The 13,550-nt window shown below is 37.0% G+C and overlaps 1 protein-coding gene across 8 annotated transcripts in view; it reads left to right on the top strand.

Moving 5' to 3' along the window:
* LRRC28 (leucine rich repeat containing 28) overlaps positions 1 to 13,550 on the top strand; it is an 80,289-nt gene that overhangs the window by 46,470 nt on the left and 20,269 nt on the right. For 6 of the 8 annotated variants that reach the window (XM_074836953.1, XM_074836954.1, XM_074836955.1 and 3 more), the window contains one exon: positions 12,454 to 12,660. The exons of 1 other annotated variant lie outside the window; for it this stretch is intronic. In XM_074836953.1, coding sequence (XP_074693054.1) covers positions 12,454 to 12,660 — 207 coding nt within the window. Of the gene's footprint in view, positions 1 to 8,387; positions 8,437 to 12,453; positions 12,661 to 13,550 lie in introns of all 8 variants that reach the window. One more of the 8 variants, XM_074836959.1, reaches the window with a different exon arrangement.

The following is a 13,550-nucleotide window of genomic DNA, read 5'->3' as shown; positions in this document are numbered from 1 at the left end:
TCTAGGGTACGTGAGAACAGAGCCCTGATGGAATTAATCTACCCTGCTGTACTCTCCACTCCTGCAATCGTTAGAGCTGCCACTTGGGAACAGGGGGCTTCTGAAAGAAAGTCTCTTGACCTTTGAATATACTCCCAATGACATGCTGAGCCGGAGGCCACAAGACAAAAGTGGGAAGTTTATGCAGCAATATATAACTTTAAAGAACATTAGGTTGTCATTGCTGTTTTGATCCGTGATAGAGTATACTTTGATAAAACTCAGATAAAGGGCTTCAGGCTGTAGCATCAAAACAATGCATTATGTTCCTTTTAGTTTGAAATATGTATTTCTACAGTCTGGTTTTAAGAAGTGAAATGTGCTTGTGAGAACTGATTAGACCTGGCACACAGATCTAAATAATGAAGGTCAAATAGAATTATTTGGGTTTTATGTTTTGATTGTTTGAAAACTTAGGTTTGAGATTTATAGAGAGGACTCATTGTGACAGTTATATACCACAGAAAAAAATAACTCTGGAAGTGGCCACAGTTGTGTTTGAATTCAGTAATGACTCCATTTGTGGTGTTTGTTTTATGTGAGTTTATTGACTGTATATTGACTGAGAGGAAGGCAAAGTGAAGGGTCTTTGGTTGCTTTTGGTCAGTCTTATTCCTGTGGAGTTGAATCGAAGATATAGAAAAGTAGGCTATCAGGAATTTAATTTTGTAGGTATGTAACTCTGTGTTGTAGTCTTGCTCTGAGTGCTTGAAGGTGTTAGTTATATAAATGTATCTGAAAGTCCATAAAGACAATAAAAACTAACATTCCTGGTTGCTCTAATTTTATGTATCACCTGCATGGGCTCTAAAGCTCTACAGATCATTACTCCATGCATAGCTCTGGCAAATCCCCTCCCACCCCCCAAATTGTTGGTAGCATCTCTGATAATCTTCATAACTCAGAAGGTATGATGCTTCATGGCTTCTCTGGCTGATTTACTGTACAACTGTCTTCAGTACTGTTGAAAATGAATGGTAACCACTGTTGTGTTTATTACAATAGAATGCATGGATCTATGTTAAGATATCATGGGGGGTGTTTTGTTTGCTCTTGTGTTGTTTGGTTTTGGGTTTTTTTTTTTGGTTTTTTTTTTTTTTAGAAAAAACTAACCCAAAAAGAAATCTTTAGGATTTTTCAACTTTATTCTTACATACAAAAAAACCATGAATTTTATTTTAATGTAGTAAGTTACTGTAACTGTTTTTAAGGTGTCATTCCCCTCCTTTTGGCACTTCTTCCTTCAACATGCTGAATCCTCTACTGAGAGCACAGCAAAGCCTCTTCTTTGGAATTTGATACAAGGGTTTTTCCATGTTATGGCTGGCAACAGTCACGTTCAGAGCAACATAGCTTGAGGCTGTCATGAGGCGGATTCTCCTTCTTGCGCAATGCATGTATTAGCCTGTTTTTATGAGAGGAAGAATATGGAATTTCTAGTAAGTCTCTTCCCTTTGACTGTTCTTATAAAAATCATCACTTACTACTGAAAGTTACATATTCTGAGAAATTAAACTAAACTCGAGTGATCATACAGAGTTTAATATCAGAGTAGCTTCCTAAGTAAAGGAATTTCAGAAGAAGGTGGTTTGTAACTCATCTGTCAGAGCTGAATTCTTCTGCTGATGATTCTGATAGTAAAGATCTAACTTCACTGATTGCCTGGTTCACAGCACATGTGATATATGTGAAGTTCACTTCTCCAACTTCACAACAGATGCTCTTTAAAATACTTGTAAAAGTCTTTCTTTTAAAACTGTTACCCAAAAGCAAAACTGAACTTAAAAGGGGGTTTTAAGATGCCCCCAAGGGCCCCTCTCATAAACATTTGCCAATAGCTGTTCATATGGGTGAAGACAGATGTGTATTGACAAGGCTGAGACTAAACCTCTGAGATGGAGAGTTGGATATATGCTGAGAAAGATGTGTTTCATATACAAATGGTGTTTGTGCTTCTGTAGTATGAAAACTTCTTTAATACAGGCAATCTGTTCAATACCGTTTAGTCAGGGTTTCAAAGAACCTCAGCTTTGAACAGATATTAAACTGTGGGGTTTTTTCTCTGAAACTTTTCATCAGTTTGTAGATGTGTGAAAAAGGAAATGGTAGCAGTAACTGCTTTGCAAAGTCCAGGTTTACATTAGAAATGCCTTACTGATTTCGGTATGCTGTACTGCCAAAGGGCTCTAGCTTTGTTTTGCTGCACTGACTTACTTCGGGAGGGTCCTAAGCAAAGACTAAGTAAGGCATACAAGCAAAATCAGCTTTTCAGGAGGATTATGTCCATGCTTACTGCCTTTACCAACATTGTTTTAAAATAAGTAAAATTAAATACTGAAAACTGCAGTTCACTGTTTGTTTCACCACCATAACAAGGTTGGTAATAGTTAAACACTGTATATGTGCTACTACAGCACATGGCTGCAAACTTGTTAATGAAATTCAGTAGTTGTTAGTTCATAGAGCCTATTCAGGTATTTAGTTTTCAGAAGAAAATTACCTGCTAACTAAACTAAAATAATTTGCTACTCCTTTTTCATGTAAAATCTCTTACTAATTTGAAATTTTGAGTTTCTTCTTTGTTGCACCAAATGAACAATTGTGACAGGAAAAAATAAACTCTTGAAGCTTAATTTTTCTAATTTTAACGGCTGGGTGTTAAAAGTTTTCCCCTTAACTTGATAAAGACTTAAGAGTTTATCGATGAATGTACTTTTGTCTGTCTGGTTCCCTTGTTTTTTTCTTTCCCTAAGCTCTCTAACTTATGTACAGTGATTAGCTATATTAACGGGTAGTTGATTTTACTTGTGCATTAAGCAAATGCAATTTCCTAGTAGGACTCCAGTGCTCAGGGAAGCCTGGAGAACAAAGTCATTCAGTCGCTTTGAAAGTCAACAAATACAAATTGTTAGTGCTGTGCAATAGAAAAATTTTAGAATGCATCGATTTCCATTTTGACCTTGCTGGCCAAATATCATTTTCTTTTATACATACCATTGTGAGAGAGTTTAAATACTACTTGTTATCGACATCCTTGTTTTTACTCAGCTAGTCTATTAAATAAATTGAGGCAAAATAAAATGCATCATTTACTGACACTAAATCTAAATGGAAAAAGCTTTTAAAGAGAATGTGTAGAACTGGAGGTTTTATCTGAGAATAACTTTCCTGTGGTTCATGTCACACAGGGTTTGATACCTGTATTTCAGTTATCTTAATTTTATTGCAGTGGTATTTAAAATAAAGACCGTGTTTAACTTAGCATTGTCCAAATCTGCATTAAATTGTCATTCTTTATGGAAGGCTTTGCTACCAAGCAACTGCATGTATACTCCAGTTGGTAATTATTTAATGTTTGAGAGCTTTATGAACTGAGACTACTTATTTGTGTTGCTAAAGGAATGCAGTTTGGAATTACTGAGTGGGGGGTTTGGGATTTAATTGCAAGCCTTACTTGTCTGCTTTGTGCTGATTTGAAATGCTAAACAGCAGTATCTTCCACTGATTAAGATAAGGTTTGCAGTTGCTCTCAGCATTTTGAAAATCAGGACATTGCTACTGTTGTTGGAAGTCAGATGTCTTCTTTTTGATGATAATCTTAGAAACTGTTAGTAGTTGGTCCATGCCACTTCCTCAGTAGTAACCACATCATTATAGTAGCTCCTGCCTGCCCTTCTCAACCGGTGAATTAGCCAGTCTGCTGGGTGGCCACACAGACACTGATCAGCACAAATGAGCTGGGCAAGTGAAGAGGAGCAAGAGAAGCTCCTGTTACTGCTGCTAGTAAAGGGCATCTGAATCCATAGCTTACATTTAAGAAAGATGCACCTCGTTACAGTGGGAGTAATTCCTGTGAACGTTTAGCTAGTCCTCGCCTGTACTTACTGTTGCTATTTGTAGTAACTTCCAGTGGCCTGGAAGAACGCTTATTTTCATAGGGCTTCAGTTAAGGCAATCCCATCCATTAGCATTCCTTTGAAAAACAAATATGGTGACTCTACTGCTGTAAGCCTGGTTCCAAACTAAAGATCATCCTTTTATTCTTTTCATTTCCCTTACCCCACTCAAATTTGTAGTTGCATTTTTTTAATATGGAGATGGTTTGCCTTCAGAGAAGAGGGTTCTTTGGTATCTCCCAATAGTAAGATAAGTGAGCATAGCTTGGCTTAATATAGCATAATACTTTTCCACTGAAAGATGAAAAATCTAACCAGAACCTATTGCTTTTGTTACGCCTTTAGTTACTTCTTGGCGAGGAAGAAATAAAACCAACCCACTAACCTCGAGAAAAGGAAGAAAGATGTGTCTGTTTCCAGCTGGTTGGAAACAGTTGATAGCAACAGTCACAACAGATAGGTCTTTGCTTAGATTATTTAGACACTAGTGGAGTAACAGGTTAGGAGCTACTAATCTATGTTTATCAGAGAGACCAGTCCATTGTGTTGATCTGAGGCTTTACCTTTGAAAAAGAAAGGAAAAAGCTGTCCTAGAATTTATAGCCAGGACTGGCCCTGTCTCTGTGGCTTCCTGAGCTGTCCTTAATCTCTCCTTAGGATGCTCATTTTGTTTGCCTTAATTTTAAGCAATTACTGGTTGTTTGTCCTTAATCAAAGCAGGGTACTTAAGTAGCCATCTCTAGCTGACTGGCATCTTGAGTTCAAATTGTTAGCTCTTTATTTTATGCACAAAGTTGTTTTGGAAGGCTTTCCCCCACACTTTCCATGTAGTGATATTAGTGCACAGTGAATTGTAGATGATGTGTAGCAGTAAAGATGGTAAGACATAAACAAAACAAGAGAAACATAACAGGTCTCATGCTTTATTCATTCACATTTGTTTATGTTCATACCACCCAGGAACACCCAGAAAACAGCTGTTCCTTAAAGGGAAGACAACAGCAAAAATACATCACTTCCTAAATAAGAGACTTCTGTAAGGTGCTAGCAGAATTTTTCATGCCATATTCTTGACAAAGTACTATTTTGTCTCTTCACACTTCATTTTGACTCCTCTATCCAAAATTTCGGATATCATCTAATAAAACCACAGACTAATACTAGTATATTAATTTCATGTCTATTACTTATTTGTGTAGCAATAGTACCTTGCTGTGGGGCAGCAAAGTACTAGGCAGATTACACTAGAACAAAATGAAAGGATAGGTTGTCTTCTGAAAAAAAAAAAAAAAAAAAAAAAACCAAAAAAAAAAAAAAAACAAACAAAAAAACCGAAGCAAACCTGATGCTTCATGGCCTTGAGTTACCTTTGTGCATAAACAATTTTTTTCTTGCCCTTTCAACCATCTTTTCCATTTTTCTCATGTATGTTAATTTCTGGTATTTTTATAATCTGATTTGTTCTAACTGTTCTCATTGAGACCATCAAATTATGGAAGAAAATGGAATTCCGAATCTGCATTGAGGGGAAATACGGAGCACGACCTAATAACCACTCTGGATCTGTGCTCTGTCTGGTGCTTCAGTGCTGATGCGGAGGAAAGCAGACAGTGCTGGACCCATGAATACAGAAGGCTGCCAGTTAATTTAAGCTTAATTGTGGTAAAAGATGGGGAACCACTGACCTTTAGAAGAGTTTGACTTAATGAGACCCTCATGCCTGATGTCTGTTTTCAGCTGCTTTTAGCTGGATAAAATTACTGTTTAGCAAGATTGGACTTCAGAAAGCCACTTTTCTTACTTTTGCTTGTGAATGATGGTACAAAATAAATAAGGTTTGGTACTAAATTTGTGTGTGACATTTAGCAAGGTTGAGGAAAGATTTTATTTGGGTATGTTTAGTAGAAGTATGTATTTTCCACTTGGTTTTGGGTTTTGTCTGCTGCTTAAATGTTTTGGAGAAGACAATATAGTTTATGGCTGAAGCAGGTGAAACTGAGAATTGGGAACATCTTTGAGGTGTTACTTACATTACTATGTTCATTCACAAAGACAGTCCTGCCCCAGAAATGTCTTTTCTCCTTGTTCTTTACAGACAGGATATGTGTGTGAAATGCAACCATAAGTATGGTTAAAAGTAATAGATTCAAGTTTGATCAGGTAAGATAGAGGCTTTTTTCCATACAATTTCTATGGGTTTGAACTCATATTCAGCACCTTATTGAAAAACAGGTTATTCATAAAACAGTTGCTGCAGTGTCATGTCTCTTCCAGTCCCTCTTCTTTTTTTTTCTTAAAATATCGAGCAAATATTGGCCTACATGGGAAAAATACAAGGAAAAAATCATTTTCAGGTCTGTTAGGCTTGAGAAACAGAACATTTTTCAAGCTCTCTCACTAACAATACAGTACAGATCTGCATACAGCAGTGTCAAAATGTAAATGTGATTCAATTTGCCTCCCCCTTTCTTTGTCCTTAAATCTAATGATGCCAATTTTCAGTTATGGTCAAACTTCCTTGTTTGAAGATGGCACAGGTCTATCATAAGTGCCAATTTGTGCTAGAAAATTTAATTTTTATCGGCGATGAAATGTGAGCTGCATGGTAGGACAGTAAATGTAATGTAATATATAATAGGCTATTTAATTTGGTTTAACCATCTTAAAATCTATTTAAGTCCTCCTGAGACATCCCAGAGCAGATCTAAAGGAGATCTTTTCCATCAAGCTCTTAGTGATTTAAACTTATATTTCCTGTCCATTACAGTTTTAAACTGATAATAGTATCACAATTCAAACTCACAGGCATGTATAGAGACTTGCATTTTTCTTCTAATGGGACGGGCAATAAGCTTTGTAAGTATGAAAGACCTCAGACACCTTTTATTCACCCATTGCATGGTTTTACAGGTCTAATAGGAAAATACATTTTGTACTCAGGTTCATGGAAGTTGATTAAAACACTATTTCAAGGATGAAGTATGGTAGCCACTTTTAGCACCTTCTGTTCCTTTCCTGAAGCAACCAACTTTCTTTTTAGAGGCCAGGATGGAGGGGGATCGCTGGGGTGCATGAAGTCCAGTGCTTCACGATCACAGCCAGCCATCGCAGCACTTAATTCTGTATGGCTTTGTAAGAGTATGTCCCTCCGGGTACCACAAGTTGGAAAACATTACTCCGTGGTATATAGCAAAGATTTATAGGATGGAGTGCTGCAGCCTTGAAATGGGGACATGCTGCTGGCATTGCAAGAGAGAGGATTGCCTCCATGTTAGATCTCTTTGGTAGCAGGGTGGTAATGTAGATGTTTGTATGATAATAGCAAGATCATAATTATTGCCTACAATACAAAGGTATATTAACATACTTTTTTGCACCTAATACAGTGCTGCCTATATATAGAAGTTGCATTAGTTATTTTCACTGGTGGCTCATTATCCTTAGCTGGTGAACCAGTATAGCCAGTCCTTCTCTTCCTTCCCTGTTTCAAGCAGAGCCCTGACTTGCAGCACCTTCTTATCATGCTTATTTTCTGTTGTATTTCATTTCAATCACTTAATTGTAAAAGTTCTTGCTCTTCTTCCTGTGTGGTAACTTCATTCTCTGTCATATCAGCGGTACTTTAAATGCTGTGTCAACAGCAAACCAAAGCCTAGTATTTTTTTTTTTACCAAGGCAGAAAATGGAAATTCTAAATAAAGTAGACCCTTGAGGAACACCACTGCTAGTAATGTTTTCTCCCCCCCAATAATTTGCCATGGGATGTGATACTCATGTGCTACCATTAACCAGGAAATTTCATCAAAGAAAGATAAGTCAGTATAACATGATTTACATTAGGAAAGATCCAGGTTGTGTTTTTATTCTGCTTTCTATTTATATTCTAGTCACTGGTTACTATTGGTTGCTCTTGTCCCTTGGAACAGTTGTTCTAAGGTACTGAAGAGTGCTGAGTTCACAGTAACAGGGCTTTTCTGAACACAGGTTCTACGTTTCTTCTCCAACCCTAGGCTGCTATCCCAGAAAATGTCTTATTCATTGAGGATCCTCGTGCCTGAGCTTGCAATTTTGATATATAACTCATTTTTTCAGTATTCTGGGATGGAAATTTTTTAAGCAGCCTCATTTCATTTTAGTAATGGATGTGGTAATTTTCAGTGCTTTGTCCTTGTTCCCATGAGGTATTCTGTCTCTGTCCTCATACACAGCATTATTCTTACAGGAAAAAATGATGCAGAAAGCTAATTTAGTATTTGGTCTGTCCTCCTAACTTCTACCCCTTGTTGATACCAGTTCTTAATTTCTTGCTCTTTATTTCTTGTTGAGAAACCTTTCGTTTGTCTGTGAGTTCCCATTTTCCTGGCCTCCTGGCAGTTTTCATTTGACTTCTGTGGCCTGACCTCTAAGTGCCAGCTCTCCTTGCTCATCAGTCCCTTTTTCCGTTCCTTGTAGGTTCTCTGCTTTCTCTTAATATCCTGCTTTGAGGTGCATTCTCATGCAGGTAGGTCTATAGCCCTTTCCTGTCCCCTTTTTTCCTTTACTTGAATAGAAAGAGTGTTTGATTTAAAGTAAATCTATGCCTTCCATACACTCAAATCCAATTTTGTATGTGTTTCATATCTCTTTGGATGAAATTTTGGGTTACGGCCCAACAGAGAAAGGTGGGATTGCTCTTGAAATGTAAAGAAAACTCTTAGTTATTTTTGAGTTATGCAGCTGGTGAGGCCTGTATACCCAGAAGGTTAAGGATGTTTGAACTGCCTTTGGCAATTATTGTATGTTGTATAGGCTGCTTACTTCCAGATGTGTTTTTTTCTTTATGTAAAACTGTGGGACTTAATTTTAAAAACTGGCATTTAAACCACCTGGATCAGAAATAGATTTTTTTTTTTTTCCTCGTGCTAGGTATGTTTCTACAAATACAATCAGTTTTGTTAAAAAGACAATAATTTTGGAAATTTCCTGAAATTCTTTCAAGGTTTCACTTTCTTTTTTTAAAAAATGTATGCTGATGTTTCTTTTCGCCTTGTGTTGAGAGACAAACATATTTGACAATTGTTCCTTTGAAAACACAAAAGTGTATGATGACAGTTCGCTGTCCCTTTCTCCAAGTGGTTGGGAAAGCTATTACCATGAATGATAAGGCTGCTTTTTGGAGCCACAGTAATCACTTCTGAATCTTCATATTACCAAGGATAAAAAAGATGAATTAATTACTCAAGCACTGGCTATTTTAGAATACAGTCTGAAGTATTTATGTGTACATCTGTGTCACTGAAACCACCTTCAGAAGGCTGTAGGCAGGTCTCTGGGTATAAGCCTGAGTTTAAGTTTCTGTGAGGTAAGGTAGTATGTGGATTTACAGTCTGTCGGCCACTTTGTGTGTACTACGTTGTGAACACATTTGTACCATATGGCCAAGCCACAGAATTGTCCAGCTATATGTGAAGGCAGTAATCTGTGCAGATGGACACGGCTGAAACACTGGGGTCCAAAGAATCAGATGGGAACTTCATGTTTGGACTCGGGTCTTTCTGAGTTAGAGGTTTAGCAAAGCTACTGAGGACTTTTTTCTGGGTTCTGATATCAAAATTGGGCTCAGTGCTCTGCCATGTTGATTTTGATAGTGCTAATCCTAGAGCCAATATAAATTTTAAATTATGTATTTATGAATTTCATTTAAAAGTAATTGGAATTCCTCAGTATGGTTTAACGGTGATGTATAATGCTTGTCTTTTTCTTGCCCTTGGGGGTGGGGGGGAATCTCTGAATAAAAGTCCCTTCTCTGTCAGTTCTTTTTATTTGGGAATAGATTATTTTTTTTTTCCTGGGTCTGCCTGAAATTTCTAAAGTCCACCTCTCCTATGTGTCTCAGTGCTTGATGAGGTGCTAGCAAAAGAGAGATTTGTAAGTCTTTCACTGTGTGTGTTAGCCAAGGCATCCTTCAGGATTTATGCTGCAAGATTTTTAAAGCACAGATAATAGTAACTAAAAGCTTGAAAAACATATTAATGGACTGTTTATATTTTGTGTTATTCCTCTTTATTGTTTTCCTTTGCTTTAATGAGATTGAAACCAATTTAGTGTCATTAGTAAATGTCTGAGCATGTTCTTCAAAATGAGCTTTCAGTGCTATGGTGGGGAGTCTGGGGGTTATATCTTTAATCTGATGGCACTTTACGTTGTTTGGTTTACTTTTTAACTTCATGGGTCGGTGGGTGTTTCTGTAACATATGGCACTGTATGTTGAAAGTGGGTGTTTACATCTGGTATGCATTGCAAGATTTAAGGTAGAGGGGATGAAGTTTTGGGCAAGTATGTGTTTTTTGGATGAAGGATAAAGTGAGAATACTTTTATTTCCTCTTAGATTTGAAACATATCATTCTAGCAATGCCTTTGAAACTCTGCCAGCTTTGCCAACCGTAACATTTATGGGATTTTGGACCTAAACTGAATTAGAAAACTGTTTTTAGTGGCAGAGAAAAGGTTAGTGCATGAAAATAGCTAGGCCTATTATTGACTGCATGTGGTCAGTGGTTTGGCTGAATGTAGGTGGCTCTTTTCCTGTCACTGTTTTCAAGCATATGGCTTTGTTTGTCATGAATATAAAACGCTTTAAAAATGAGTCTACTGCAGTTCTTTTGCACAATAGTCTTTTGCTATTTAGTAGTGATTACTTTGCTGTTGCCATTCATTTTCAATCTTGTAGTAAAAAAAAAAAAAAACACTTCTTAAATAAAGCTTGTGATTCCTGTTGACATCAAAACTAAGAGGTTTGAAGAATGTGGTCATCTGTGTATAGCAGCTGCTTCTGTCAGCACTATCTTGGATTCATATACTATGTTATTGATTCTTTATTGTAGTTAATGCTGGGATTGTTTGCAGTGGGCAGAAACTCCTTTTAAATGTGCACACACATTTTGTTTAATTAGTACTTTTGTGAAAATCTCTATTACTGAATTATAACTTCCCTTTTTCCTTTTCATGTTTTCAGTCTTGAAAGTAACATTTATAGCAGGTTTTTCCCAAGGTCAACTTCAGATTTGCCATTTCTTTTTCCGATTATGAAGAAGGCACCTTGAAATTAACTTAATATTTCGTTTTCTTCTTTGGGTGTACTATACAAGGGGCTACCTCAGAGCTCAGAGAATAGTGAATTTTCTAGCTTCTGCTACAGAGAGAGCTTAAGGGCACAACAGGTTCTGTTCAGCTTTAACTTAAACAGTGTTACCCTATTTATATCTTTTTTAAAAATCTGGGTGATAGCGTGCAGATTGTGGATTGTGTAGATTGTCTGGTGTTTTCAGTGTAGAAAATTCTAGTGAATCTTGTTTTAGCAGCTATCAGATGCAAGAGCTGGTTTCATTCAGCCAAGAGCAAAGTACATTTGGTTCTGCAAGATGCTGAGAACTGCAGTAAGAATTAGGGGCACCAAGCACTTTGAGTTGGTTTTACTGCTGCAAATTATTTAAAAACAAAGCAAAACTGTTTACAGTTTCCCCATGTTTGGAGAAAATAATTTATAGAATTATCCAATTTTTAGATTAATCCAATTTTTAGAGTATCTATAAAAGAATAACTAAACAATGAGATAACCTGTAGAGCTGCTTAATATGTTTGTCAGTCAGTCCTTAGAGAAGTGCATCCTGGTCCCATAGGCCAGACACAAGGAAAATCACTCTGTTGCACAAGTAAGGCTCCTTGTGTGATCACGTCCTGGAGACTTTCATGAACTTCATTTGTTACCTACATAAAAAAATTACACAATACTATTTAAAACACAAAATGTACTTTTAAAATTCTTAAAATGTTAAAAAAGAAAATCTCTAGAAGCTGTAATTATTGCAAATATAGGTTAGAACTTACTGTAATATCTTCCTACAATGTAACATAACAATATAATTTACAGGTTAAGAGACTTCTTTTCTAATTTAAACTAGGTTTTCTGAATTGTATTATGAAGATAGAGCTGTTGTTCCTAAGCATGCTTGGTGAAAGACTGTCACTAAGCAAGAAGTGCTTTGCATGTATTTGTAAGTCTCACTGCAAGAGAATCTTAAGGTGGATATAAGCATTGCATCCTCAAATGTTTAACAAAAAAAATATGAATTTTAATTTGCATGAGTGTGGGGTCATGCAGAACACCCTCAATAACAGCAAGCTCTGTAATGTGTTTTGGTTTTGTATCTTTTTTCTAGTTCTGATTTAGGACCAGGAAACTGCTTGATATTTTTGACGGTAGTAATTGTCACAATTCAGGAATGCTTTATCTTGAGAGATCTCCTATTTAAACATGCTGCCTAACTGATAACTGTTCCTCATCAAAAAGATTTGAAATAGGAAGATGATGGAGATTATTAGTATCAGTTCTGAACACTGATTGATAGAATAGTATCTTAAGAGAAAAACAGCACAGCTAACTGATGACCTTTGGTTTTGATTTGAGATTTTTTTTGTGGTCTTGTTTGTGAATACAGTTATATTAATAAATCTCAATGCCCCCTCTTTGGATTGTAGAGGTTGGAGACCTGAGGGAGCTGCAAACGCTGGACATTTCAACCAATCGTTTGATAACGTTACCTGAAAGGCTGCATATGTGCCTTTCGCTGCAGTACTTGACTGCAGACCGAAACCACCTGTGGTATGTTCCCCGCCACCTGTGCCAGCTACCAAGCCTCAATGAGCTCTCCATGGCTGGAAACCGCCTCGCATTTTTGCCACTTGGTGAGTCACCACTGTCATTGGGCTGGGGGGTGGGTGAGAGAAGAGACAGGAAAACAAACTTTCTGTCTTGAAAAGAAAAAAAGAAAAAGGCAACAAGTGATTTTCTTTGGTGGTCCCTACGAACTCTGTTAATGGAGTTGTCACAGTGATCATATTCTTGAAAATACGTTACTAAACAAAATAAAAAAGGCAGGTTTGAAGTTTCATGTCTGTTTTAAAGCAATAGGTCAGCTATCGAATTTGCTTTATTTTTAGCTAACTGAGGAGGGAAAAAAGTTTAAATGATGTTGTGTTTAAATATAGTACTATGTAATCTGAGTTCCACCACTTTGGGTAGTGATCTGTTTCTGTTTGCTGGATCTGATGATTTAACTAAGATTTTTCAGCTAGGGTTTAAAACTTTCTGTGGAATCCCAGTAACTCCACATAAATTATTTTTCATCATTAGGAATGTCAGTAGTGCATAATCTAGCGAAGGTTTAGTTTGTGCTGTGTATAGGCATCCATCAAAACTTCCACGGTAGTAGCACAAGAAGAAATTCAGCTGCCTTTCTCACAACCCTTTTGAAGTTTGGAAGTGTTGAAGCAGGTCTTCAAGAGTAGGAGGTGCAGTCAGCGTGTGCTGGTTTGTTGTGGGGAGTAGCTGTGTTGTCAGTAAGTGTGGACTGTATATTCTGTGAAAAGCAAGTCCTCTTCCCTGCATTTGTTACTTTTTAGTCCTGCCACGGGCTAATCTCCACTGAAATATAGACACACATGCAGATCTGTCATATCATTTGAATAGCCATTAATAGGTTTTCTAGAATACAATCAGAGTTTGGTGTTAATTAGGTACAGATGAAGGTATAATAATCACTTTGAAAAGAAGCTGAAAACTGAGGTGGCTAAAA

The sequence above is a fragment of the Strix aluco genome, chromosome 12, assembly GCF_031877795.1.
Source record: "Strix aluco isolate bStrAlu1 chromosome 12, bStrAlu1.hap1, whole genome shotgun sequence".
NCBI classification, from domain to species: domain Eukaryota; kingdom Metazoa; phylum Chordata; class Aves; order Strigiformes; family Strigidae; genus Strix; species Strix aluco.
This window is presented reverse-complemented; position numbering and strand designations above follow the sequence as displayed.